The 27,866-nt window shown below is 45.1% G+C and overlaps 5 protein-coding genes across 5 annotated transcripts; 3 read left to right on the top strand and 2 right to left on the bottom strand.

Moving 5' to 3' along the window:
* Positions 1-5,267: 5,267 nt before the first annotated feature.
* On the top strand, positions 5,268-5,535 carry PtA15_10A667 (uncharacterized protein; the record flags this gene model as incomplete). Its single annotated transcript, XM_053160866.1, has 2 exons — positions 5,268-5,391; positions 5,477-5,535. The coding sequence occupies 2 exons, from the start codon at positions 5,268-5,270 to the stop codon at positions 5,533-5,535; spliced, it is 183 nt and encodes a 60-aa protein (XP_053024798.1).
* Positions 5,536-6,300: 765 nt separating this feature from the next.
* On the top strand, positions 6,301-8,690 carry PtA15_10A666 (uncharacterized protein; the record flags this gene model as incomplete). Its single annotated transcript, XM_053160865.1, has 12 exons — positions 6,301-6,340; positions 6,412-6,584; positions 6,661-6,752; positions 6,849-6,953; positions 7,049-7,106; positions 7,187-7,245; positions 7,313-7,405; positions 7,478-7,630; positions 7,703-7,790; positions 7,878-7,974; positions 8,075-8,195; positions 8,285-8,690. 12 exons carry the CDS (start codon positions 6,301-6,303, stop codon positions 8,688-8,690), a joined length of 1,485 nt encoding a protein of 494 aa, XP_053024797.1.
* Positions 8,691-8,879: 189 nt separating this feature from the next.
* Positions 8,880-12,424, bottom strand: PtA15_10A665 (uncharacterized protein; the record flags this gene model as incomplete). Its single annotated transcript, XM_053160864.1, has 5 exons — positions 8,880-8,939; positions 10,595-10,842; positions 10,906-11,706; positions 11,782-12,014; positions 12,114-12,424. 5 exons carry the CDS (start codon positions 12,422-12,424, stop codon positions 8,880-8,882), a joined length of 1,653 nt encoding a protein of 550 aa, XP_053024796.1.
* Positions 12,425-13,893: 1,469 nt separating this feature from the next.
* On the top strand, positions 13,894-15,352 carry PtA15_10A664 (uncharacterized protein; the record flags this gene model as incomplete). The annotated part of the gene is made up of 7 exons (XM_053160863.1): positions 13,894-13,949; positions 14,046-14,212; positions 14,290-14,347; positions 14,430-14,566; positions 14,639-14,834; positions 14,923-15,113; positions 15,183-15,352. The coding sequence occupies 7 exons, from the start codon at positions 13,894-13,896 to the stop codon at positions 15,350-15,352; spliced, it is 975 nt and encodes a 324-aa protein (XP_053024795.1).
* A 2,754-nt stretch (positions 15,353-18,106) lies between these two features.
* Positions 18,107-19,698, bottom strand: PtA15_10A663 (uncharacterized protein; the record flags this gene model as incomplete). Its single annotated transcript, XM_053160862.1, has 3 exons — positions 18,107-18,854; positions 18,941-19,112; positions 19,173-19,698. The coding sequence occupies 3 exons, from the start codon at positions 19,696-19,698 to the stop codon at positions 18,107-18,109; spliced, it is 1,446 nt and encodes a 481-aa protein (XP_053024794.1).
* Between the last annotated feature and the right edge of the window lie 8,168 nt (positions 19,699-27,866).

Here is a 27,866-nt window from a genome sequence, read left to right as displayed (position 1 = left end):
CGGGCCACTGAATAGCCCATGGGCCTTTGAATTGCCAAAAAGCCCACCATGACCCCCCACATAGCTAATGGGCTCTTGGTGGCCTGTGAAGATCCCTATGGGCCAACAGATGCTTCCATCATGGGATCCCATGGGCTTTTTGACTTCTTTCTGGGCCACAAAAAGCCCATGGGGAGCGTTTTGGACCACCAAAAGCCCATGAGGATATCTGTTGGCCCATGGAGATCTTCATGGGCCACCAAAAGCCCATGAGGGTATCTGTTGGCCCCTGGAGATCTTCATGGGCTACCAAGAGCCCATTAGCTATGTGGAGGCTTGTGGTGGGCTTTCTGGGAATTCAAAGGCCCATGGGCTATTCAGTGGCCCAGGTTGATACTTCTAGACCACTAAAAGCCCATGTTGAGATTTTGGGCCCATCAAAAGCACCAGAAGCTCCCAGGGCAAGGCAAAACTCCTTTAATACTGACCCAATGTGCTTTTGGGGTAGGCCCTTCTCAGGCCCGCTCCAGGCCCGCTCAGGCCCGGGTCAAGCCCGCTCCAGGCCCGCCAGGCCCGTGAAAAAAAAACCATCCCAAACCATTGTCCAATGATTTTTGCTCAGTTTGGGACATTTTATTTTTTTGGCTCAGCATGCTCAGTTTGTTCCCCTGAGTGAAATTCTGGTTTCATTTTTTCATGTTGATTTTTATTTCTTTTTTGGGCAAAATAATAAATGTTTGTAGTGCTTGTACACATTTTTTCAATCAAGTTTTTCACAAACTCACTTCTCAGCGGCCATTCCTGTGAGGGGTTGTCTTGAGCAATGCAATGAAGCCATTGGATTATCCAAAGGTCAAGGTTGGACACACTCTCATGGGTTTGTTCAGTATTGAATTAAGAATTACAGGTCTCTTTTCAATACAGAATTACCACTGGAGGTATGTCAAATCTTATTTTCATGTGTTTAGGCCGGGCAGGCTATCCGGGTAACATTGAACCGGATAGGTACTCTCAGGTGGATTTTTTACACACAATTTTTTTCCAAGGGATGGGGGTAGCTGTTATTTTCAAAACATGATAATATGTAGAAATAAACTTTGATTCTAAAGGTGCCAGAGGCTGTGAGGAAATCAGAGGTGTTAGAGATGGCAACTTTGCACCCATTGCAGGTACCTGCTATCTGCTGGCGGGTACCCACCAATGGATGCGGGTGTCTGAAATTCCGGGAAAAAGCCGGCAGGTACCCAGGTAATTATTAAATGCACGCCCGCCGGATCCCTTCCGGTTGCCAAGGTTGTACAACCTTGGCAGCCAGAAAGCTCCTCCCAGTCGCCGAGGTCATACAACCTCTTTGACCAGGGGGGATTCCTTCCGGTGGCCGGGGCTGTATCTTGGCGACCAGAAGGAAATCCTCCTCATCACAGAGGTTATACAGCCTTGGCAAGCAAGGGAAAATCCTCCTGGTCCAAGAGGTTATACAGCCTCGGCGACCAGAAGGAAGTCCGCGGATTTCAGGAATTGGCCAAACAGACCAGCGGGTACCCAGGTGCAAAAGTGCCATCTCTAAGAGGTGTACCAGGGGATACATGGGTTCAAAAGTAAATTTGGACAATTTTTGGCCCATTTGGTACCTGTTGGGGGGTACCCTGCACCAATTGGCAGGTACCCCTTGCACCCGCCACACACCCACACAGCAGTGCCAGGTGGGGTACTAGGTACTTGGTTTTGGCTGGAAAGAAGTGAGGTACCCAGTTACCTCCCACCCCCCCTGGGAGGATCCAAGGCTGGGACCCGGTAGATCCAGCTCAGAGGTGTAGTTCTCCCAGCAAGCTGGAAAAATTCAGCTTGCTGGCAGGATTCCTCTTGTAAAGCTGGATACACATGTATCCAGCTTGGTAAGGGGACTCCTCTCCAGCTTACCGGGTGGACCTCCTTTGCCAAGCTGGATCATATCTATCCAGCTTGCCAGGAGGACTGATCCCTTTCCAAGATGGATACAAGTAATAGTCTCCACCTTGCTGGGAGAATTTATTGCAGTGAGCTGGATACAGATGTATCCAGCTTGTGGAGGGGACTCCTCCCAACTCCTCCTCATGGGGAGCTGGCTAGCTTGCCAGGGTACTCCTCCCAGGGAGCTGGATGCATTTGTATCCAGCACGCCGAGAGTAATCCTCCCAGGGAGCTGGATACATTTGTATCCAGCACGCCGAGAGTAATCCTCCCAGGGAGCTGGATACATTTGTATCCAGCACGCCAAGAGTAATCCTCCCAGGGAGCTGGATACATTTGTATCCAGCACGCCAAGAGTAATCCTCCCAGGGAGCTGGATACATTTGTATCAACACCTCCTGGGGAGCTGGCTAGCTTGCCAGGGACTCCTCCCCGTGCAGGTTTGGGCCCGCTTTGCTAGCAGTTTTAGTAGCGGGTGGATTGCTACAATTTTTGCTAATGGGTTTCAAAGAAAACACCCAAATATTTTGAGCAAGCTATTTCAGTGGCCTGTAGCAGAAAATAATTACGCTGACCGCTGAAATAGCGGAAAATTTTTCTGTTATTAGTTCGCTAACTAGCAGGACCTTGAAAAAGTGGAAAATCACTCCACTTTTTGCTAAATAGCGGGAAAAAATGGGAAGAATGTCAAGGGGAGGACATGAATCTTTTGACGGCTGCGTTTGGGTGGAGTGCTCTGCGCGCCGCGCTTAATTTTTGACAGAGTACAGATGAAATTGGTCAAACAGGTAGCGGAGCAGTGCGCTATCCGCTATCCTCAGCAAAAAGCCCCAAAAAGCGAGAAAAAGTGGGTCTTGCCGCTATTGCGCTATTTTGTAGCAAAAACAAAAAAAATCACTCTGCTGAGTGGAGTTCATAGCTTGTGTAACAGCTTTTTTGCTACTGTAGCGCTAAAAATAGTGATCAGCCACTACCGCTATTGCTAATTGGCTTGAGGAATAGCGGGGCCCCGCTACGCTATGCTATTTTGTTGCTTTTTGTAGTGTACCATAGTGCTTGTGGTTTTTTTTTTTTGCAAGCTTGCCAAGAGGAATCCTCCCAGAAAGCTGAATCTATCCAGCTTGCTGGGAGAATTTCCTCGCCATACTGGATTGAATTCTCCCAAGGCACTGGATACATTTCTATCCAGCTTGCTGCCAAAGGAGGTACCTGGGGTACCCGCCAAAAGTATTGCCGGTGCCAGGTGCGGTGTGAGGTGCTGGTTTTGAAAAACAAACTAGCAGGTACTGTTGGAATTCTGTCTCCACGCATCCCTAAAAATACCTAAAATCCCTTCTTCACCATCTCTGCTCACTTTATCCTCCTCTATGGGCATATTTTCAGATCAAAGATATTCTACACTTATGAGTCCACATATTATGGTCTGCTTGTATTTAGTGGTCATGTTTGCCTACCGTACTAGCCATGTTGACTTTGTTCTATGCCTAGATTAGTTTGTCAAACTTTCCCAAATCCTTCTTATCCTTCTGTGTGTGCACTCTCTGCTGGGGATATTGATGTAAATTTTGACATGTTACAATGAGTTGAGAAGTTTATTATTCATTATCCTTTTTATTAATTTTATTCTCACTCACAAATTAATGCCATATACATAGTCTATATAACCATAGCCTATTCCAGAGCAATCAACTCATTGGTTCTCTCTCCTTTTTTTCTCTGTGCCTACCTGAGCCATATCTGGCCAGATTGACACTCTCACTGCCCCTTCCTCAAGCCAACGATGGGAAGTTACATACGTTACAATATCCAGAGGGATTTTCGTAACGTAACTTCCCACCGTTACCAGATAACGTGTTACCGTTATATGGCAACATGGCTCCTTGGGCCGGTGGGTAACGTAACAGAGGGTGTTTTCACCCTCAATACCCAGAAAAATAACGGAGATAACGCGTTAACCGCGTTACCAGAGGTAAAAATGCCATAAAAGGGGGAAAAACCCCCTTTTTTGCGCAGGTTATCCTCCTATAATTGCAAGGGATAACATAACAAGGCTAGCAAGAGAGAGAAAAAAATTAAAGAAAATGTAACGGAAGCTTTGCCGCCGTCATGGTAACAATAACGGACGTTTTTGTTACGCTACCGTTACGGGTAGCTTAACCTCCCATCGTTGCTCAAGCTCTGTCATTGCTCATCTTCTGTATCTTGTTGGTGCTTAAGCTCAAAACTTAACAGGTACCCCAGTTTCAAATGTTTATCTCTAACATAGTGTGCTTTTTGGCACAACACTCCTATTACGGGGTGTATTACAGAGTGTGCTTTGGCACACTCCTATTACGGAGTGTGCACCCCTATTATGGAGTGTGCTTTGGCACACTCCTAATACAGAGTGTGCTTTGGCACAGTGTGCACTCCTATTACAGGAGTGTGCTTTGGGATACAGGGTATCCTGGATTTCTTACTGGATATCCCACTCAGGATATCTGGTAGTGGTTGAAGTGTGTGGAGGTTGAGAATGGTCAACAAGTAAGGGTTGTTTCCCCAGTTGAATTAATTAAGGTTGGGTGAAAGTTGGAGGGATGACCAGAATGCCTGAACGGTTCATCAAGCTTCATCAACCAGCGGGCCACTTCCAAGAATAAGGGAAAACAGGGTTGAAGTGTGTTCCTTAATCTCAAACCTGCCAAGCAAAAAAAGTGGGGGAAATTAAGGGAAGCCTGATGGATATGAAATCAAGAAAACTGCCTTGATAATGTTCTCATAAAATTGCCTCCATCAACTTCTGGAACAAAATAAATTGGCAGTCAAAAGAGCACAGTCCAAATACCTATTTATATGGCACGATGCCATCAGCTTCAGCACTGTCCACTTGCCAAGAAATCCTTCTGATCCATTCAAATGTAGCCCTCCTCCCCGCAATGGTGTGCCTTAACTGGAGGACTTCCCGTTGGCATTTAGAGAGCTCTAGATGCCCCTATAACTCCTAAATTAAGACATCTACTAAATCAACAATCAGTGCACATGAAAGTCATGAGCTGTAGGGTTAGGAAAATATTTTCCCTTCTACCAAAAATTAAGAGTATGGGTGTGTAAATTGAGATCTGGGAGGCTCCCAGACTCGACGGGAAGTCCTCCACTTGAACCACAATTCCACGTTTTATGGCACCGGGTTCATCCTAGACCTCATGAAGCCCGCATTGAACCCCGGCTTATGGTCATGAGCAATAAGACTTGCAAACATTCCAAATTCTCGGTGGTGTCTTGGAATGCAGATCCAGCCAGTAATGGTGGGCTGCTTGAGGCCCACCATGTTTTTTTATTTTTGCCCGTGGCCTGATAAGATGGTCGCGTCAGTGCATGACGGCTCAAGCCCGAGACCTGCCGCCGTGAAGGGATGCTTCCGCTCCGGTCGGGATGCGTCGCTCAAAGAGTCAAACCTCTTGTTGCTATCTCGTCCGACGCCCGGTGGCCTCCCACACCTTTGGATAGTCATCGCGAAACCGGGGGAAATTTCTCTGCGTGACGGTTGCGTATGTATCGACATGCACAGATTCGCCGGGGCGCGTTGAAAGGCTCCTCGACCCGACCATCCGCAGCCGGGCGTTGTAGACTCACCGTGCGGTCGATACGTGAGGCCTTCATCGCGAGGCCTTCCATAGTTTAACATTCGCAACGCGCTCTGATCAACCCCTGATCTCGGCGACATCGAGGTATCTACATAGCTAGGATACCAATTGCGCATGGATGCACTCGCTGGTTAATCACAACACTATAAAACAACATCACTCCTTTGGCTGCCAAGCTTGCCTCAGGAGTCGACACTCACCCGTCTTTTCGCAACTTTCACTTCTTCATATCTCCCTGGACATACTGATTTTAATCACGGATATTGGACATTGTGATTTTCTTCTCACTATCTTTTTGGAGCTGCAACATCAGATTGCAATCATTTACTTTCTTCGCCAAACGCTCACCACCACGAGCTCAGAATCACTCTGATCACAGACATTTTACTTTCATATAGATCTGTTCATTCTTCCTTTTAAATCACTTCTGTCATATACATGGTACACTGACTTGCCAAAGAGACCCAGCGCTGATTTCTATCCTCGAATAGAGCAGCCATCCGCGTATAGAGTGGATAAAGAACACCAGTATATCGATCCCAAAGCAATCGCCCATACTGATTACCGCACTGAAGTTGGTTGGATTGGTTATGTTTCATCAAACTTGACCTAAATTAACTCAGACATTATCAGCATGCTCTCGAAGATGAAAAACAGGTCAAACCATAATCAGTGGCTCTACAAAGGGGTGGAAATTTTGATTTTCACTATCTCAACCATTGGATTTACAGCCCAAAACCCTATCAAAATGGTGCAGCGCAGTATAGCGGAACCTAATGGTATTAAACGTCAGTGAAAAGGATTAGTTTCATCCAAGAATTTCATGATACTGAAATAGTCAACATTCTATACTGCGTAGCTCCAATGGGCTGGAGCTCTGACTGGGCCATTGAGTGCAATGCTCCAAGAGACGAGACAATTTACGGACAGGCAGATCGTATAGATAAGAATGGACTCAAAACAGCGGGATATACCACCATCATATTTGATTGTGGATGGGAAAGGGGCTACAATTCGGATGGGTCGCCCCAGGTATACACATCTTTATTTTTAGACTTTAACTGACCGGGAGATCCTTGAGCTGAATAAGAGGTTCATTCATAAACAGACTGAGAAGGCTTCTTTCCCAAATGGCATCGGGAATTTTGTAGGCTGGATTAAACCAAAAGGCTTTAATTTTGGAGTGGGTACATGGGGAGGGTTAGTTCACATTCATGAATTCCTTCCAACTTGTACGTGTTCGAAAGAGGAGTGGCTGATGAGATCATGACCTTTTAGACCGCAACTGTGCTCTAGACCTTTTGGAGGTGGGCCAGAAGCCGGACTCGATATCCCTTGGGACTTGGAAGCCTACGTAAAAAGTCTGGCTGACCAAGGTGTGGTTTATCTAATGCATAGGCCGTAAGCTTCAACATCTCTCCTATCTGAAAAATAGCATATTATAATAAATGTATGTACTAATCTATCTACAACATTGCATAACCATGATGATACAGCTGTGACATGCCCTCCACTGAATTTTTGCAAAATCCGGATACAGCAACAAAGTTGGATGTGAGTCCATCAAACCTTTATGGGGGTTTGACCAAGCAGTGTTGTATCTATAAAGGATTGATGATTAAAAAAATTCACAGGAGCGTTACATTAACATGCAAAATGCATTACTCAATACCCGTGTATCGATGTTCTATGCGTCAGTTGAATTGAAACTTCCAGGCAGCTACATTTGTTATCATGCTGACTGTTTTGAATATAATTAGTACTGGGCAGTGGGGTGCTTCGGCATTGGCCCAGCAAAAACTGGCCAATAGTTGGAGGGTATCAGATGAGCAATTGCCTATTTGGGACTCCTTGTAAGAAACATAAGTATACTTTTATCTTCCAGTCCATTTTGTACTCACCTCACTTCATTTCTGACCAAACAGTGTCAGGAGTTTGAATGGAGTTGTTGCTTTTGCTCACTACGCAAGGCCTGGAGCATTCAACGATCTTGGTTTTCTCAGACTGGCTCGAACAGATGATGGGGAACTAAATTTTGTTGAGAAGAGGACCATGTTCACTTTTTGGGCTGCTACAAAGTGATTCTCTGTCCTCTTCTTTATCCATCAATTCTCACCATTAAATCTGAATTGTTCTTCTACATTCCAAAGATCACCTCTGATCTTTTCTGATAAGGTCCAAGATGTTGACAAGGATACAGTTGAGATGATAAAAAACCCAAATGCAATCAAAGTAAATGTAAGTCAAAATTCACAAATATAATAATTTCTGGATCATTACTTCTGGACGAAGGATGGTTATCAACATTTGCCTTTCTTAAAATAGCAAGACGAACTAGGGAAAAGTGTCACCTTGAGGCGCCGATACCCCAACGAGAAGGATATATGGAGTGGGCCCTTGAAGGATGGGGGAACAGTTGTGTGTAAGCAGACGTTTGCTCTTTTTTGTTAACTCCTTGCTGTTCTTAAATGTATGCAGCTGAAGCTAACCTGCGTAACGTGTAAAAACTTATCGGATTGTAGTCGTTGTCAACTGGGCACAAGGTGATCAAAGAACAACTATCAAACTGGATGATCTGGGTTTTTCAGCCGCACGCGTAGAAGACTTATGGGTCGGGCAAGATCTAGGCATCAAGGAAAAATCGTCAGTCCTTGAATTTTCAAAGCGGTATCATCGCATTAAGTGGCTAACCGTTTTCCAATGTTTCTTCTTTTCATTTCTACTTTTGGTAGCTTTGAAATTGACATTGCACATCGCGGAAGCCTATTGCTAAAGCTTACAGAAACCAAGGAAGCTCCTCGAAAAGAATTTACACGCTTCACAATCGACCAAGCCGAAGTAGTCGCGCCAGCGGAGATCAAAATGGTGGGCGACCAGAAGGTTGCAAGGTACATCGGGCCTGAGGGAAAGGGCTCGGTGGTCTGGAAGGATATCCCCGGGGGAGGAACGGATGAAGTCACCATCGCCCTGGATTACATCCATGCTGCGCTGCCAGAAAATAATGAAGATACAGGAAATTTGAGCTTTAAAAGAGTCCTTATTACTGTGAATGACGACGCAAATCTACAATTTCAAGTACATTTGCCTAGGACTGGTATGGTCAGTACAGGGCACTTTTTGACAACAGGACTTTCATGACCCTATGTGCAAAATTAATTTCTTTCTTGCGATATTTTATTACGAATACACCAGACTTGGTCAGATATTTACAATGGTTTTCTGGCCTCAATCAAACTTGTAAGTCTTGAGAAGAGAACAACCTAGAATCTGATTATCTAGAGCTGACTGGATAACGTTGACAGCCCAACAAATCAAACACAGTTCGAATTAGTGGATTGGATCAATGGGCTCCTGAATTTGTTGCTCTCTCAATTGTAAAAACTCCAGCTACACCAGCAACCTGATCCTTGTCTTATAAGTTCCACAAAATCATCAAGATTGGTCCAAATGTTGGACTATTTTGTTGATGTCTTGCAAATTGCTTTTTTAGTCCTTGTATCATTCTTTCCACTTTTGATTTAGATCCATTTCCACTCTTCTTGTCAGTCCTGTACCAAAACTTACTTTTTACTCATTTCATTTCCTGGTGATTCTCACAGGTTTTGTTTTTTCTAATTGTAGCACCCTGTCTTTTCTATCCGCTGCTTTTAGATCCACTGTTTCAGATGCTCAACATGTAACAATCCCAATCTTTCTTTTTCCCCTTCTTTACTTGAAACCCTGATAAAAATTGTAACTACATAACCTGTCAAATAAAACTACCATCACTCTGGTATCAACCTCATGGTTGTAATTTGTGCTCTGACACGCTGAATACGCAGCTGAGGAGGACTTCCCGCAAAGTTCCCGTCACCTAAATGGCCAGATTTAGTGGGAGGCGCTAAACCTTGTTTGCTGGTGGAAACTTGATCTCAATCACCTTTCCCCAGCCAGTAAGGTTTAGCCTTTCCCTCCAGATCAAATGTTTTACCCAACGGGGGAGTCCTTCACTACCTGAAATTGAATCTCAGGATTCCCTTTTTTGCAGCCAACATGCCAACACATCTGATGGATCGACTGTTCGAGAACTTTGAAGTCATTGTTTGCGTCAAGATTGGTATTTTGTTCTTTCGTTGATTTCATGAGGAGAGGGGATTGTGTAACAAGGGTTTTGTATAGGGGAGGGTATTGAGCGAAAGAGGGTTGGGTAAACACCAAACAAAAAAGAAGTGTGGGCAATTACATGAAAAGGAGCAAAGAAAAAAAAAGAAGGGCTCGGCGAAGAAAAACCGCCATTAGACAATTATCAACACGTGAAAAATTTGACATTGTGAGATGGTTAGATCGATCCACCTTTCATTGTGAGGGGGGCAATGATCTTCTAGCGGAGAGGATCTGAGACGAACGGTGAACAAGATCTTTTTAGGGGGGGGGGGGGTATCAAGGATGGTCTAATCTTTCTTCTTCTGTTCGTCGGATTCCGGGGGTGGAGGGGTGGAGTCGGAGTCATTCTTGGCCTGTTCGTCTTTGTTGCGGGATTCGTAAACCTGGAAGGTTGAGCGATAGCAATGAGCGATGAGTCGATGCTGCGAGAGAGCACGATAACAAACAGCAGAAAGATGCTGAAATGTGCGTACCTTGGCAAACAAGTTCAAGCTCTTGTTCTGTGTTTTACTGACGGCTTCCTTGATGTCTTCGGCCTTGATTGATTCGTCGCCGCTCTGACTCTTGACAGCAAGTTCACGGAGCTCGGCCACCAACTTCATCACCTCCTCCTTCTCTTCGACTGGAACTTTGTCGCCAAACTCCTTGATGGCCTTTTCGGTGTCTGCGCAGACACTGTCGGCTTGGTTGGCTGCCTCGATGACTCCTCGACGTTCCTTATCCGTTTCGGCGTGCTGTTCGGCCTCGTGCATCATTCGCTCAATCTCCTTGTCGGACAGACCGGACGAAGCAGCGATAACAATCGATTGCTCCTTGTTCTGCGGTAGCCCGATGGAAATATTTCGTCAGTACTCGTTCGGTCTTGGAGATGAAACTCTGAGCAAAGTTAAACTGCTTACTGTTGCCTTGTCTTTGGCCGATACGTCAACGATACCGTCAGCGTTGATGTCGAAGGTAACTTCGATTTGGGGAATTCCCTTGGGGGCAGGAGGAATTCCAACGAGTTGAAAGTTGCCCAAGAGCTTGTTGTCCCGGACCAGTTCTCGTTCTCCTTGGAAGACCTTGATGTCAACTGCTGTCTGGCCATCGGCAGCGGTAGAGAAGACAGATGACTTCTTGGTGGGAATAGTGGTATTGCGGTTAATCACTAAGAATAAATAAAAGTCAATTTAGCGGCTGGCATCACTAAATATATCTACCGGAGGCTTACGTCGGGTGAAGACACCACCAAGGGTCTCGATACCTAGCGAAAGCGGGGTTACGTCCAAAAGAAGGACATCCGTGACGGAGCCGGACAAAACACCGGCCTGGATTGAAGCGCCGACAGCCACTGCCTCATCGGGGTTCACACCTTTGCTTGGTTCTCGGCCGAATAGTGATTTGACGGTTTCGATAACTCGGGGCATTCGTGTCATGCCTCCAACCAATAGAACGTCGTTGATCTCGTCTTTCTTGACACCAGCATCAGCGATGGCCTTCTTGCAAGGTTCTACGGTCCGAGTGACCAGCTTGGAAACCAGGGATTCGAACTTGGCCCGACCAAGTTTGATATCGATGTGCTTGGGACCTGTGGCATCGGCGGTAATGAAGGGGAGGTTGATGTCCGTTTGCGAGGTGGATGATAATTCGATTTTGGCTTTTTCGGCAGCTTCTCGGATTCGTTGGATGGCCATTCGGTCTTTGCTAAGATCGATACCGGTGTCTTTCTTGAATTCAGAGATGATGTGATCGACGAGTACAATGTCGAAGTCTTCCCCTCCCAGGTGGGTGTCACCGTTGGTTGATTTAACCTCGAAGACGCCTTTCTGCATTTCAAGAATCGACACATCGAAGGTACCACCTCCGAGGTCGTAGACCGCGATCAGCCGCGATTCTTCTCGATCCAGACCATATGCCAAGGCAGCAGCGGTGGGTTCGTTGATAACACGGAGAACGTCCAGCTTGGCAATTGCACCGGCATCCTTTGTTGCTTGCCGCTGGGCGTCGTTGAAGTAGGCAGGGACGGTGATAACTGCAAGCGGAAAAAATGAAAGGGGTTGGTGACCAGGTAAAGGCATTTCAGATCAGAAGAGAAACAGCTACTAACCAGCGTGTTTAACCTCTTTCGTCAGGTAACCTTCAGCGGTCTCCTTCATCTTTTGAACAACGTATCCACCTATCTGACTTGGTGAATACTTTTGGCCACGTGCCTCCAACCAAGCATCGCCGTTGGTGTGTTTGACGATTTTATACGGGACTTGGTTGATGTCTTTCTGGACCTCCGAGTCAGAAAATTTTCGACCCAACAGCCTTTTGGTAGCAAAAAACGTGTTTTCATAGCTGCACAATGATGTGGTGACAGGATCAGATTTTGGTCCTGTCATGCGCAAAGAGACGTTGAGAGGAGAGAGAGAGAGACAGGGACAGAGCAGAACTGACTTGACCAGGGCTTGTCGCTTGGCAGGAATTCCAACGAGTTTTTCACCGTCTTTGGTGAAGGCTACGACTGACGGGGTAGTTCGGCCCCCCTCGGTGTTTTCGATGACCCGAGGGCTTTTGCCTTCCATGATGGAGACACACGAGTTGGTCGTTCCCAGATCGATACCGATGACCGGCCCGGAGACCTTGCCGTTAGATGACCATCGCTGCTGGAAGTGGCAGTTCGAAGCCAAGGGGATAGTCCGTGATAGTGTCCTTGACTGGAACGAAAGAGGCTGAACTGCCCGTGATAATCGAGCTGCCGAGTTCATGATGGTATGCGTCAATCAGTGGTATTTGGGTGGGCTGTCTGGAGGGGGGAGGCTCTAGGAGTGGTCGTGTCGGATATGGGGTGTTCGTTGGTGGGGTTCCTGGTGCAGGGTGAGCGCGGGACGGACTGGCAGCGGAATTTTTTAAAATGGGACCAGCGAGGATGCGGGGGAGGCCCCGCAGCAGCAAATCGACCTCTCTCGATCATGCTGGAAGGTCGGGCTCACTTTGCATATGTATGCATCCCCGCGCTGCGCTGGCGAGCGAGCCACTCAAGCCCCTCCGCGCAGTCGCCAAAACAGAGAACCCAGAGACGGCGAGTCCGAAGAGGCAATTCTTCTGTGTGAAGAAACAAAATTTGCCTGGAAGAATAGTATTTACCTTCAGCTCAGCCTCGACCTTCTGATAGGAGGTCTTTGGCCGATCACAGCGAACTCCTCAGCTTGTGCCACGTCAAGAATTCCGACAGCTCACACATGCCAACGGATATTAGACCTCATGGAAAGGATGAGGCGAGGTCGACTGGAGAATACAATCTCCTTTCTCTTTCTTTGCTTTGCCAGCTTTGCTGTGTCTAAATTCTGTCTGGGGTACTGCTCCCAGTTCGTGTGTATGTAATACTTGACGCGAACTGAAAGCCATCCAAAAGACAACAGATACGCTCTATCGATCCAGAGCTCTCGGTAACGAATCATTATGTATGACGTTCGCGAGCTGTGCATGCCACCCCCACAAGGGCGTCATGACCACCAGAAATTGTCGACATGGTACCCAAACTTGTCAAAAGTCGCGAGGAATCTATCAACCAGTGACGATCAAGTACATTCATCATGCTGACTCGCGGGTCAGGGGAAACGTCGCCCATGCACCGCTGCCGTTGCCAACCGAGGTAACAGGGGAGGCCGGTGATTCCGTCGGTTTCTAGCCGTATGCGGTGCGAAGCAATGACTGTGAAGTCTGTTGATTTCTGGGATTCCTTCAGCAAATTGATCTCACATACGAGAATCAACGTGAGCCGATTTCCGCTCAAGTAACCGCTGAGCTGCATGGAACCTCAAGCTGACACACAATCGTCACATAAGAGAATATTCGACGAACCCCTCACCAGGATCAAGGCTACTTTGTTGAACAAATAGTCTGATATTTTCCCCCTTTTTTATTACTCAATTGTCGTATCCAGGCGAAATCTGCGAGTTGTTCCGTCTCTTAGCATATCGATCTCTGAAAGGCTTCAGGCACATAGATCTGTAATTTCCCGGGTGCAAATATGAATCTATAGGTTTTTGATTCCCCCTTGAACCACCGGAGAAAGCAATCAGAAAATCCCAAGATATCCTTTCGGCTTCAAATCACACCCATAGGCTCCTGGATCGATCAACAGGACAATAAGATTACTAAGTGTGGACCTTGGATACTCGATTCATTATTGTTACGTTGTGGTTGTTTTATATACCCTGCAAGAGAAGAATAAATGTCAGAACAGAAATTCTTCTACTCTTCGGCTTACCTCCTCGCAGCACCAATTGCGTGAGTAATTTCAATAACTATTTATCTACTCGGTAATAAGTAACATTGGTACACTGAAAGCAAGAGCATTTTGTTCCCCCTCAATCAAAACGACAGTGCTCTGATTATCGGGATCACCTTGGATCGAGCGTACGCCTCAAAGTTTGCCTCTCCAAAGTTTCGCTGGGGGAACAATGCCGTGACTTTGTTAGCGTTGGCATTCATCGTGATCATTCTCCGAGAAAATTACGCCAGCCTAGTGCCACAGAGTGACGACTTGCCAAGTAGGTGTCCAAAAATTGATCTTGATATCGATTTGAGGAAACTCAACAACCAATCCATTTGTTTCGAACCCTGGCAGATACAGGAATTTTGGAACGCCCTTCCGCCGCCCAGGTGTCCACTCCGGCTACCGTGGGGTCAGTCGCTGATGGCCGGTTTGCTCCAAAGCAAACATGCATGTATGTACTGACAACTCGAAACTCTTTTCTCCTCATCTAGCTGCGTGCAATTTCTAGTTCAAGTATATTACATCCAACATTTTCTCAAAGCAGCTGGAAAAAAGCTCTGGAATGTTGCCTGCCTTTTCATCTGTGCAATAAACTTCTTGACTTCATGGGGCTGCACCATAAGTATATGTAAGTTGCCATAACGCAGGGGATTCGAATGTCAACAATTGATAGTTTTTGTCTTGTTACGTCGGTCTGAAGTAATCAAGCTGAGCAAGCCAGCTGAAGTCGTCGATCTCTCCGAAACCGGACTGCCAACTTTCCAACTCGCAAGACACGTTTTAGCAGCTTGGCTAGCGACTTCCTTGTTGGCCGAATTGGTCATCGTTGCCGGGAATCTTTACTCAGGGCGCAGTGCACAAAACATAGATCAAGACAAACCATTCTGTTTTTTGAAGTGAGTACACTCATTATGTCTTCTGATTGAGGCCAGAGCACTAGTTCCAATCCAATTGCTTTATTTTTTCGCTTCCTCCCTTCTCAAGAAATGATCACATCTTGACAAAGATTGGCGTTGTTGCACTGCAGACCTCGGCCTTGAGTGCTTTGATCATCTTAACAGCGTCCTCAATCTTCCTTGCCGATGTACTCTCTGGGGGGCAGCCTAGTCCGGGAATGACTGGATGTTTTGTATTCCTTCAACTGATGAGGATCCCCGTGGGGTATTCAAGTCTTGGTAAGTTTGATTTCATATAAATTCGCATCGATTCTTGTTTACGACACTTACTCGGTACTTCTTGTGCAGTATTCTCTATAGTGAGAGAAAGGGGCTTATCAATGAACGCTATCCGAAATTCATTGATTGCAACTCCCAATGGGACCTTGAAGGACTTCTCGCTAGAGGGATACAAGAAGAGCGATCCATCCAACCAAGTCACGGTCCATACCGTTACAAGTCAAGTATTCGAAAACTGATCGGTCATCTATTTCCGATTAAAACCCATCCCTCATATGATGTAGTTATACGCGCCAGCCAGGAGCTCTAGCCAACTAAAAACACGATCTCATACTGTCTGTGTCTGTAAATTTATGACCAAATTCTAAAACCCTTGAATAAAATTCAACGACTAATGATTGTAGATAACAAGTTCATAATGTGAAAAATGCTTAATTTCTTAATTTTAAAGACCATAACCAAAATCATAAGCAAAAGAAATAATGCAGTTGATGTAGGCCTTCATGTTGTCTGAATGGCTTAACTCAAAAGTAGATTTTAAACCTTGTTTTCCGGGGAAAACTTCTTCTCAAGCAATTTTTGTCAACAAATTTGTATAGTTGCTTTTTGATATCTTCCTTCCAAATTTGAAGCTTGACTTGATTGTTCTACTAAAACCAATAGTTGATGAATTTTCATGCAATAACAATATATATAGAGCACCTATGGTGTCAGACCATAGGCAGCGCGGTGAGGGGAAAGTGATGTATAGCTTCCCTCATTGCTGTCTGTAAATCTCAAGCAGAAAAAGGATAAAATAACTGGATAGTGTAGGTGGGGGCCCGGGGGAGGATTGGTTTGAGGAGACAAGGGGGATGAATACCCTTGGCAGAATTGGGTGGATGAGAATCAAGGAAATAAGGACTAAAAAATTGTGTTGGTGAGTCAAAGAGAGAAGCACAAGGTTCAACTATAAATATGGTGGGATTGGAGGGTCAGGGAATTGGAGAAGGGATCTGGAATAGGCTCAAACCTGAGAATATCTCGCATGAGAGGGGAGCCTGAACTCTTGAATCAGGATCAGGATTGGTAAAAACTCAGGATGTGATGTTCTTTCCCTTGGATCAGGATGGAATTGCATGGGGGACCTTGTCCAAGCTCCCAGGGAACTTGAACTACATTCTGGGGAGGAGTGGCATGTGCTTGTATCTGAGGCACATCCACTACTAAGAAAACAAGATACGCAGACACAACAAAAACAACCAACACCACAACCAGGCAACACTCTGCAACCAGAAATCCCAATGCAGCAATAATTCACAGAAACAACCAAGGATAGAAAAGAGCGGAACAGAGAAACAAAAACAATGTTGAGAAAGAAAGAAACATAGCCAAGAAGAGTGTAATGCAATGGAAAACCTGAATTGGCCAAGTGGAGGCTAAACCTTAAATATTGGAGGCTGATCCTTGAATGTCAAAGTACAATGCCTTGGCACTAATTGAGATCTTGATCTTGATCCTCAAATGTCTTGAAGCTTGGTCTGCCAGCAACACTCCGTAAATTGAATTCCACCATGTGCACTGTTCTGACCACCACACCAATTGATATATTTCACATGTTTTCAGGATAAGATTTATACAATTCAGATCTGTCACTGGTTCAGGGTGAAGCAAAATTTTGGCAGAGTGGATATGTATGCTAGGACTCAGGAGGGAAGTGGCCAGTTGGAGGGATACAAACCACAAGCAGAAGATGTTTGTATTAAATTGGATACCTCTTGAAGCTCATCATCAGATGTTTCACAGACCCAAGCACTTCAGCAAGCTCAACACAAACAGCCATGTTGAAATCACATTGAGCCATCAAGAAATTCACCTGGCAAGTATCCAGTAAGCCCAGCCAGTTTGGATGAACTAACTGAGCCTGTTGATCTCCTTGGTTGAGCAGTATTGATTTTGAAGAAAAAGAACCAGAGACCACTCATCTGGAGAAAGCCAAGCCAAAGCAGTCTGGTCAGAAATGCTGGCAGTCTCTTCTGAGCAGTCCAAAGTCATATTCACTGACACTTGTTGTCTCCTAGACCTGGCTTCCTTTTGATGGCAAAATGGAGAAATGAAACTACAAAAAAATGCATTTAAATACATCATTGCAAATTTGCAACATTGATCATCAGATCTTAAAGAGCTGCTGACATTGACCAAAGATACTCTATCTTCTACTTAGTACAAAAAGAATTAACTAAAGCTTCCTAACACATCCAACTGATAACCAGTTTTGTAATTGTTTGCCACAAGAGCATTTTGCACTTCTTATCTTTTGAAACTACAATAAAAAGTTAGATTGCTGGCAGCAGTTGGCCTCTGGAAACTCTGGGGAAGCTTGTTTTGCTCTTCAATCCCTGCCCAAAGGGTACATGTTTCAACCAAATTTGGTGCACAGTGACTGTGCAACCAAGGAGATTGTGCAACAATTTGGAGTTAAAGAGCACTGGCACTGGAGTATCATTATTGACAACTTGTAAGTTTTTCTTGTATTAGAGGATTTCAAAGTTGACGGCAGGCAACTTACATGCATTTTAGCACGCTGCTCTGCACAAATAACATACATGGTAAGTTACCAAAATTCATGCAGGTTGTAGCCTGTGTTAGCTACATGAAGCCTTGCCATCAATATTGGCAACTCACCGTGCATAGTTTTGTGTGCAGAGCAACTTGCCAGAATGCATGCAAATTGCTTGCCCTCAACTTGGAGTATTGAGCTTGCTTGATTGATTCACTAGGGTGGGTTTCTTTAGAATCATTCTCATGTTCTCCCTACTTCATTGAGAGTTTTAGCAAGTCAATACGCATTCAGCCTGGACATATGAGATTACCTTGGTTGGAATGCATTCTGCACGAGTTTCAGTTTGAGAGTCGTTCAGAACGTCATGTATTTCAGTTTTGGCCATTTTTTAGTCACACACAAAGCTATGCTCTTGATCTACAGCACAATGAGAGTTGAGAAGAATGTTTTTCTACATGAGTGTCCAAGTGCCGATCCAGATGGTCAAGAAGGGGATAACCAGGATCGCGAGTAGACGCAGAAAGCCGGGTTCGAGCCAGAGATCGGTTTGATGGGCAGGGCTGAGGGTATCACGGATGGCGTGTTCGAAATGTTTGCCCATGACGTCTGTGGAGAAGAGCTCTTGGACGCGTTTGCGGCCGGCGTCTCCGATCAGGCGTCGTTGGTGGTCGTCCATGTCGAGGATGTTTCGGATGGAGTGTGCCCATGTCTCGGGGTCAGGGGGGACGAGGAAGCCGGTGCGCTGGTGGCTGACGGTCTCGCGGGGTCCGCCGGAGTCGACGGCGAGGACGGGCAGCCGACAGGCCATGGCCTCGAGCGGACCGATGCCCAGATGCTCGTTGGAGGCCGTGTAGCCCAGCAGTTTGGTCGACCGGGCGTGCAGGAGCGCCAGTTTGTGCTCCTGGGATACGTTGAGCAGGAACAGCACGTCCGGCACACGCTCCGCTCGCTCGACGATTTCCTCCGTCGACAGAGTCAGCTGGACTAGATCATTCGGAACGCTCTCCTGAAGTGCCTTCAAGGTCTGCCGGTTGTCCATCAACCGCTCGTCGTACCCGCCTGCTAGGACCAGGCGAGGGGCCAAAGTCGGATTACTGGCAGTGTTGTCGCTCTTCCTCAGCTGGATGTACGCTTGTAGCAGGAGGTTGATATCCTTCTTCTGTTCGAAACGGTTGATCGACAAGATCGTTGGCCGGTCACTAGATCGAAGTAGAGTTTTAGGTAGATTTGCAGAGATCTGAGAAAAGCAGCCACCAACTAGGGGAGGGAGATGAGAGAAACGCACGAATGGATCACGCTAGTTTTCTGCTGGTCGATCTGGTCGGCTTTCGGACAATCGTAGATGTTGACATCCACGCCAGGATAGACAACTTTGGGTTGCTTGGTGATCGAGGTCATTGTCCGGCCGAATACCTCGGCGGTGAACTGTGAGTTGACGAGGATAGTATCGGCATTGGCTAGGGTCTAGAATAATCAGCGGTTAGGCCCTGATAATAATGATAGCGATGAAGCCTGACCGGTTGTGGATTCCTCTAGCCAATCCAATGGGATCCGGTAGATCAGCTTGAGTTTCGAGAGGAGCCATGCTTGAGTGGTTTTGGGTGGGCTACTGGTGCTTGGGGAAAGCAGTAGGTCTGGGAAGTGGCAGTAGAAGAGGAGCCGGGTGCGGGTACCATATCTGAGCAAGGGGATGGAGGCCGAGAGCTGGTCGACGAAGTAGATGTCAGCGGCGTCGGTGTCTGAGAACAGCCTGGAGATGATCAGATTGATGGACAGGTGGAGTTGGCGGAGGATGGCGCAGACGGTGATGAAGCGGTTCTTGAACGATCTGGGGAAGAGCCTGTTGCCGAGCAGCTTGACGGGGATCGTGCCGTCGGTCGTCTCGGCAAACGCCCGCTCGGGCTGGTGGGATGAGGTGTAGATCGTGACGGCGTGGCCGAGCCTGGAGAGTGCGATGGCTGCATCGACGACCAGTCGTTCGGCGCCGCCAATGCCGAGGTCGGGATGGATGAATGCGATCCGGAGTGGTTTGGGAGTGGTCATCTTCGGTGGGCCCGCTGGGGGTGGGAGCCTTGGAGCAATGCCCCCCTCGGCCGTGCTTGACTTCCCCTCTGCCTAACTTAACAAAGGCGCTCCTCTGCGGGGCTGAGCGGGGAGCAGAGTGCCGCCGACCGCCGGAAACTCTGGTTGATGTGAAAAGGCCTGGCAAGGTTCCGACCACATGTGCATCTTGGCTCTGTCTTTCTATCGACTCCGATTTTGAAGAGACCTCGCTCAAACAAAAAGGCGATGGAGAGCGGAGAGCCGCGGTGTTATCAGGACCTACTCTTACGTAATATCCTAGGAATTTGCCATTTTGAAACGGCTGTAGTTTTGGTTTTTTGGGTTACACACCCAAATTCTTAATTTTTGACCCAAAAGGGAAATGTTTTCCTAACCCTACAGTTCATTTGGAGGACTTCCCGTTGCCTGATCTGTCGCTCACTTTTGGATGTCCACCCACTGCTCCAGGGTGGACTGGCAAATTTTTCCTCCTACAAATTATTTGTCTCTTATGCCTCGCATATGAGTAAGAAATAATCCGTGCAAAAAAAAAAAAAAAAAGAGGCCGCTAAACCTTGTTTGCTGGTGAAAACTTGATATCAATCAATTTTCACCAGCCAGGAAGGTTTAGCCTGTCCCTCTAGATCAAGCAGTTTAGCTGATGGGAAGTCCTCCATTAATTTCATGTACACTGGTTGAGTTTTTGATAGGTGTAATTCAGGATTTAGATGGGCATCAAGAGCTCTCTAAATGACAATGGGAAGTCATTGTATATTCAATTTTGCAAATTTTGGCATAGTGGATTTGAAACAAATCACGTGAGTAACATCTGCAGCAAAAATGGATTAAAACCAACAAAAATGACTCTTAGAAGCCTCTCAGACCTTACTTGAACCTTTTAACGTAACACTAGAGGCCAAGGCGGCTTTGCCGCTGCAAATCTGAGGTGCAATTTCCAAGGAAATATCAAACAATTTCAAGTGGATAGTTGCCCCTCATATCCACTTTTGTGAATCAATATTCAAGTTTGTTCTCAAACAAAGCGGCAAAGTTGCATGCAAGCCAAATTTTACAACATCCCTTGGCAGCTTGATTGGATGACTTCCCTTCAATTCTGAGAGCCTCCTCAAAAACATTTTGCACTTTTCAAATCTAAAATGAAAAATGTGCTTCTGTTGTCCGGTTTGTGTAAATTTATGGTATTCAAAATTGCATATGTCACTGGTAACATAAAATCATAAAGCCAATTTTGGCTGGGAGATGTCAGCGTGCATAAAACTTAAAGTGACATCTCCCAGCCAAAATTGCAGTTTATGATTTTATGTAAAAAAACCTATGCAATTTTGAATACCATAATTAACAACTCATCCCTCTAAAGCCCAGGTGCTCACCACAGTGTATGCACCTTGGTCCTTGAACCACATCCAGCCATATCCTCATCCAAGCAAGCACCACATCCAACAGCACAACAACACATCACCTCCACAAATCTTTCCTGCTTGTCGATTTGCAAATCTATGGAACTTCAGCACAATTGATTGAGCCAATGTGAACCCCAACGGCAAGCCCCAGATTGGCCAACAATTTTGGGGGTTAAGTACTCAACTCCCAAAAAATACATTCCAACTCCCCAAACACATTTTTTGGGAGTCAGAAGGTAATTCTGCTGCATGGAATGGGAGTCAAAAATGTAATTGTACCAAAAATTACAAAAAAATTAAAGAAATGATAACTTCTCACTGGGGCGCCCAAAGCACACCAAAATTTTACAGCGGATAGCGGCCCCTCTCAAGGGCACATGGTGAACTGTGTGGCGTCAGTGCACCCCAGTAATGGGCTCTTCACTGTGGGTATAATTTGGAGGATTCACTACAAAGCTTTTAAGCCCCTATTTTGATTATCCAGAAATTTTCATTACTTCCTTTTCACATGTACCACATGGATAACAATTTGAGAGAACAGAGTATTATGCATAAAAGTAAATAACTGAAAGCTTTAGCAATATTGTGCGCCAAGACTGGCCCCGGCTGGGGACAATGCTACACCGGCAAACACACTACCACCAGCAAATGGACCAGCAGGCTGTCCAGCAAGAAAAGTATGGCATCCAGTGAGCGCGCTGGATAGGGGGTGCTGAAGAGTAGGATGTTCAGTGCTGCGGGAGGAACTGGTGTTTGGTGGGTTGCTGATAGATTTTTGAGCGCATGTGAGGTGTGGAAAAAGAAATCAAAATCTGCCTGGTTCACATCACTATTGAAGGTCACTAGGGAAATAATAATGATCCCAAAAACATCATTGCCTTCTGAATCAGCTTTCTCTACAGGCGGGCAGGTTCTTGAAAACTATCAAATGCACCTGAAAAAAAATTGGTTTAGGCATTAATATGTAATCAAGACTAGATCAAGGCGAGGAAACCATCTGCCAAGAAAGTGGCCTAAAAGTTGTGAGAATTCAAACAACTAAAGTGTTTATTGCATTAGGGACTTGTTCTAATGTGAGTGAAACAGAAGAGAATAGAGACAAGTCATTGCTCTTACCTAAAGAGAAAGGGTAATGGTGCTAATGAGTTAAGTTGAGCGTGAATGAAACAAATAAAACGTGTATGATTGAGAATGGGATTGATTTGCTGTTTTTAATTTGAATGGTGTGATAGCTAAGAAATTACTGAGTGAGATCAAGAAACAGGACAATTACAGTATGTGTAATAGCAAACAGAGATATTATGTGCAGGTTCAAATGTAGGAAAAGGCAATTAAGGAATATGGCTTAAGTTTTTGAATGGAAAGGAGTCATTAGATTCTGATGCACTAAGGTGCTACAGGCTGGAGATGAGTCAGAATGAAAGCTAAAGTGTTGTTTGTTATGGATAAGTGAGTAGATGAGATTGGATGAGGAAGTCAGTTATTTGGTTGAACTGAGATGCTCATTTTATAGCCCAAGTTCTTCTGTACTCACAGGTAGAGGGCTCTCCAAAGCAGGAATACTTTTTTGCTGAAGATTCAGGTTTCAGGGTCCATTGGCTCCATTCCTGGTGAAACATTGGGTTCATGGACTGAACAACGCCGGCCAAAGCTGCAGTAACCAAAACTGTGCTTGTATGAAGTCAGTTTAGGAATGAGGCTGGTTTGACAGTTGTCCACAGCTTAGTTTTGCCAAAACAGGTACTTCAGTTCAGGAAGTAGTCAGCTTCTAGATTACCAATCTGACAAAAGTAACCCTACATTTTTCCCACTTGATATTTATTCCGGTGTATCTTGGCTTTATGGATATAGTTTAGAAACTACTCCTGAGTCATAAACATTAAATTTGTTTTCTTTTTTATTATCTAATTTTTGGCTGTGGCCTCTTGGGGGCCCATGGGCAACCCAAGAACAGGTTTGGGCTGCAAAAAAATTTCAGTAAAACTGAACCAGCCCAATGAGGAAATCTGTCTGGTGCTAGGCCGGAAGCAGTTGGGGGAGGGGAATGGAAAAGGAAATGATTTATGCCCTCCAGGGAGAACTGGTCAAATAATCCTGAAACTTGTGTAAGAATTGCAGGGGGGTGATTTTATGTTGGTTTTGCTGTTGTTGAGAGGGTTTCCAGGGATACTGCCGGTGGGGATGTGATCAAAACCAGAAAACTGGGAGAGATTTTTGTGCAGGGTTTAAACTTAGAACTTGTGACACCAGGGTAGAATTTGACGCACTCTCCAGAGAGTGCCCAACTGTAAATTTATTTTGTTCTGGGTCTGATGTCAGTCAGATGTGTATCAGCAAATGGTTGATAAATTATTCAGAAGTCAATGGGAAGTCTGTCATAATTTATGAGGAAGTATCACAGGACCTCATTCAATGTTGTATACACCACGGCTCCAATTGTAAAGTGAGTCGCGCGGCGGACCCTCCCGTCAGATTTGGGTTGGGCCGTCCTGGCAGGACATCAAGCAGCCCTTTGGGTCGGCCCGACCCTTCCCAACCACCCGTTGGCTGTTCCTCCCAACAGGGAGGGCAGGCTGACCTTTTCCAACCGTGCCAACCCGCAAGGCATGGTCGGCTTGTCTGATAGGTCCGGCCAACCCATCTGCCTGCAACAGTGGGTAGTTACGGTACGGTTATTGGTAACGTACCAATATCGTAACGGGTTTTCTCTTGTTACCGTTACCGTTAACTGTAACGGAAGTGCGTTACAATATCATACACCCAGGATGTTTGAAATTTGACATCCGTTACGATATCTGCCCACACAGGGGGGCAGATATTGACTGAATATGATCCAGAGGGGGCCATTTGCCCCTCTTTATCTCGTTAACCGGTGGTTAACGCGTTACGCTACTAGTAACGCGAGTAACACACCAAAAAAATCAGGCCCGGGGTTACAACTGGTCGTTACTATTAGCGCTAACGTCTGAGCGCAGTAACAGCAAGCATTACGCTACGCAGATAACGGTGGTTATTGTAGCGTATCATAACTACCCACCGCTGCTGCCTGGCGGGTCAGCATGGTTGGCCGGCCCTTGAGGTTGTCAACAGGTTGGCTGCCCCCGGAAATGAGCTGACCTGCCCAACAAGTCACCGGACTAGTCAACCTGTCCGTTGGCCCAAGGTCAGAAACTCACTTGAAAAAGTGAATTTCCTGAGACCACCAGTATGATCTGCCAAGCGTGCTCGCGGATCGTACATAGAAAAGAAAAAAAAAGAAGAAAAAATGTTGGAATTCACACCGTTTGCTCTTCATGATAAGTAGAGAAGGCGGTATATAATGTTGAATAAGGTGGACACTGATATGAAGATTGTTGTTATCGCAGTGGCTGGAAGTGATTGCGCCGGTGAGCAAGTAATCTCCGGATGTAGGTGTGGTTGCCGGATTGACCCTCCTGCTGGATGCTTTTTGCTGCTTGGATCTCATCATGACCCTGGGCCCCGCGGCCGACGTCTGGGTAATCCCAGCTTGAAGCCCAATGTCCGGGTAGGATTCGTGGCCTAGCCGCCGTCAGGGGCAGCCCGACCTTCCGGACATACACTCCTCCCAACTTCCGCCGTGCAAAGTTTTACTGCAGGGGTCGGGCCGGACGTCTGCCCGCCGTCCAACTGCACCCGTGGTGTAGAACTGTTGCATTCTTTAAGGATAACTCAATTACAACCTATACTGAAATGATATTTACTCAATGCCCAATTATCAATCATTTATGGTGAATTTATGTTGATCAATTTCTCTACGTGTAAGGGGTTTCACACAACATAAATGTGACTAGCTGTGGCTTTAATGGCTTTTTGACCAGTTTTTACTTGTCATGGAGCCGTGAAAAGCCCCTCTGGTGATCTGTCATCCCAATGTACGTGCGTACACAAAGGTGACATTGTAAAAATGGAAAAAAGATCACATGCCTGTGCATGGAGACATTGGAAAACAAAAAACCATAAAAACAACTCACAAGCTTATATGTGTTAAGAAGTCAGGTTATCTAGCTGAAATCTGTTACCAAAAACCTCCATGCTTGACTTGACAAATACTTTCACCCTATTTTCATCCTTTTTTGGCTCAATTATAGATGATACCTGCCTTTTTTTAGGGAAATATGCCAATTTGGGTGGGCCTTTCAAATGATTCTAACCGGTGTGTACATGTTGTTGATCTGAAAGAGGCCCAGCCTGCAATTTGTAAAAAACTTTTACGCGCACACATAAGGGAAAAATTAGCAAAGTGAAAACAATGAGCAACTTCATTAGCATGTGAATAATATGAATTGAACCCAAGAAATCATCCCAACCAACAAACAGTTGAAATTGAGTTATGATTTGATTGTGGCCATTGTTTCTTAGTGGTTTAAACTGTTTTCTGATTGATTTACAGTTGAATTCTGCATGAATTCTTGATGATTGATGGATCAATCCAGGATCAGTTTCAGAACAGTTGTGGATGAGTTCAAGCATTTTTCATTATTTCTTACACTATTTTCACCAAAAGCATCCAGCACAGTTCTGGAAAAAGGGTATGGTATGGCACTCTCTGGAGAGTGTGTCAAAATCACCCCTGTGAGAAATTGGGTGTAGCAACACCAAGAGCAATAATCATTTTCTGTGCCCCATCTGAGCCACATCCGGTGATCAATCCATCATCACCTCCCCTTTCTCAAGCATCATAAACAGCTCCTCTCTTGCGCATTGGCGGCAAAGAGTTGAAACCCCAACAATTACTTCTTGGCAGAATTTCAGCATTCACATTTCTTGTTTTGTCCTTGGCAACAAATTGGAAAAAAAAAATATCCTGAAGTCTTGGCTCTTTCTATCCAACAACCATTTTCCATCTGATTCATGCTTATTCACACCCGCAGCTCATGTTTTTTCTACTGGCAAACTTACTACAAACTGTCCAATCATTCAAGTTCAAGCTGTCTCAAAGTTACATGTTCATGTTGTCTAATTGTTCAAGGTTGATCATGATGCCCTCTTCTGTACCCAACCCATTGGTAACCATCAAACCCAAGAACCCTGGCTACATCAAATTCAAATGGATATTCTACTTTGACAGGTTCCTCAAGCTTTGTCAGCAGAAGGATAATTTTGGGATGACAAGTATAAGGAAAAGTAGCTAACATTTTTAGATGAATGCCATATGAAGCTTTCTGGTAAGATTGAGAGGAAATATAATTAAAAGACTATTTGAAATGCTTAAACAATGTGAACCTATCAAGAAAGTGAAATGCTGTTGATAGAAACAAGTATAGGAGAAACTTTGGATTCCTTAATGGTTCTTGAAGATTTCTTTCATCTTGAACCTCTTCAAGGTCAGGATTTACATCTGTTCTGGAATTCGGGCTAGCAAAATGAACCAAAGAGAAGTTTTAGAAGATCAATTATGACAACAAAAATTTAGATACAATTGAGTGAAAAAAAATTGAGATTATCAAGTAGTGAAGGAAAAATAAATTACACACAAGAGTCACTCCTTTCATGGGAGCTTCCACAAAACGGGCACTGAATGTTTTCAGAGCTCTTAGTGTCTTCATCATCTTCAAGATCAGAAAGATCATGATATTTTTGCCAAACGGCACTAGCAAAACAACCCCAAAAATAATTTCATATATGCATATCAGTTAATTCATTATGAAAACCCTAGATTTGAACTGAGATCATAATAGAAAATCTTTTTTCACTTATAAAAAGTTGAACTTAAAAGGAAAAGAAAAGAAAAACTCACTCATGGGCTTTGCATCCAGAGTGTGATTGTTCTTCAAAAGCATCACAGCTCATGCAAGAGGTTCTCCATGTCTCATGGTAAGAGTTTGTGCAGCCTAAGTGGGGACATAGGCATTCATTCCCCATTGCCTCCATTCTGATAAGTTCAGGATCTTTGCATGTTGACAAATGATCAAGTGCACACACCATACTGATCAGTAGCAAAATAAATAAAATAGATGGGTTCAAAATATGCATGGCAATGGTATAATTCAAGATGTGGGTGTAGTGATGAAAGTGTATCCGTAGGTTGAAAGCTTCCAGGTTTGGTTTATAATCAGTGTGTAATATTTTGAAGAAAAAAAGTGGCTTGGTGGAGGGAATCCAATTGTTTGCCTTCTTTAGTCACAATTGAATTTGTATAAAACTTCAATGAGGCAAAATTCTCACTCAGAAAAAAGTAGGAGGTCAGGATGTGATCAGTGAAACATATTCTCCAAATGAAAAATACAAGTCATACAGTCATGAGGAGTACAAGATCTAGTAATTTCTGGTAGTAAAAAGAGTACAGTCAAACACATAAAACAACATAATACCACATATGTACTCATTTGGGTCCACCAAATTTTCATTTTGGCCTGTAGCTAACCCTTGTACTCACATAACCTGCCAAGAAACGTAGCTCAAGGGGTATGTGGGTTCAAGGGTTTGACTGTATGTACAGCCATTCCCAAAAGGCTTGAGGTTGTGTAGGCTACAGAATATTCCAGCCTCAAAGCCTGTATAGCTCCTGTATTTAAGGTTTCCTATTTACAGTAAGATACTTGGAAGAAACATCCTACTTTCTTTGTTTCAAAATATGGGGGCTTGAGGGCTGTACAATTGGAACCCTGTAGCAATTTTACTTTGATCTGGCAATCTGCTGCACAAGCACCATCTTCCCTGCATTTGGCATGGCACCCACTTACAGAAAACCTAGTAAACCAGAGGGGTTTTGGATGCCTATAAAGT

Source organism: Puccinia triticina, chromosome 10A (assembly GCF_026914185.1).
Source record: "Puccinia triticina chromosome 10A, complete sequence".
Lineage (NCBI taxonomy): Eukaryota > Fungi > Basidiomycota > Pucciniomycetes > Pucciniales > Pucciniaceae > Puccinia > Puccinia triticina.
The sequence above is the reverse complement of the archived record's forward strand: the minus strand, read 5'-3'. Positions and strand labels throughout refer to the sequence as shown.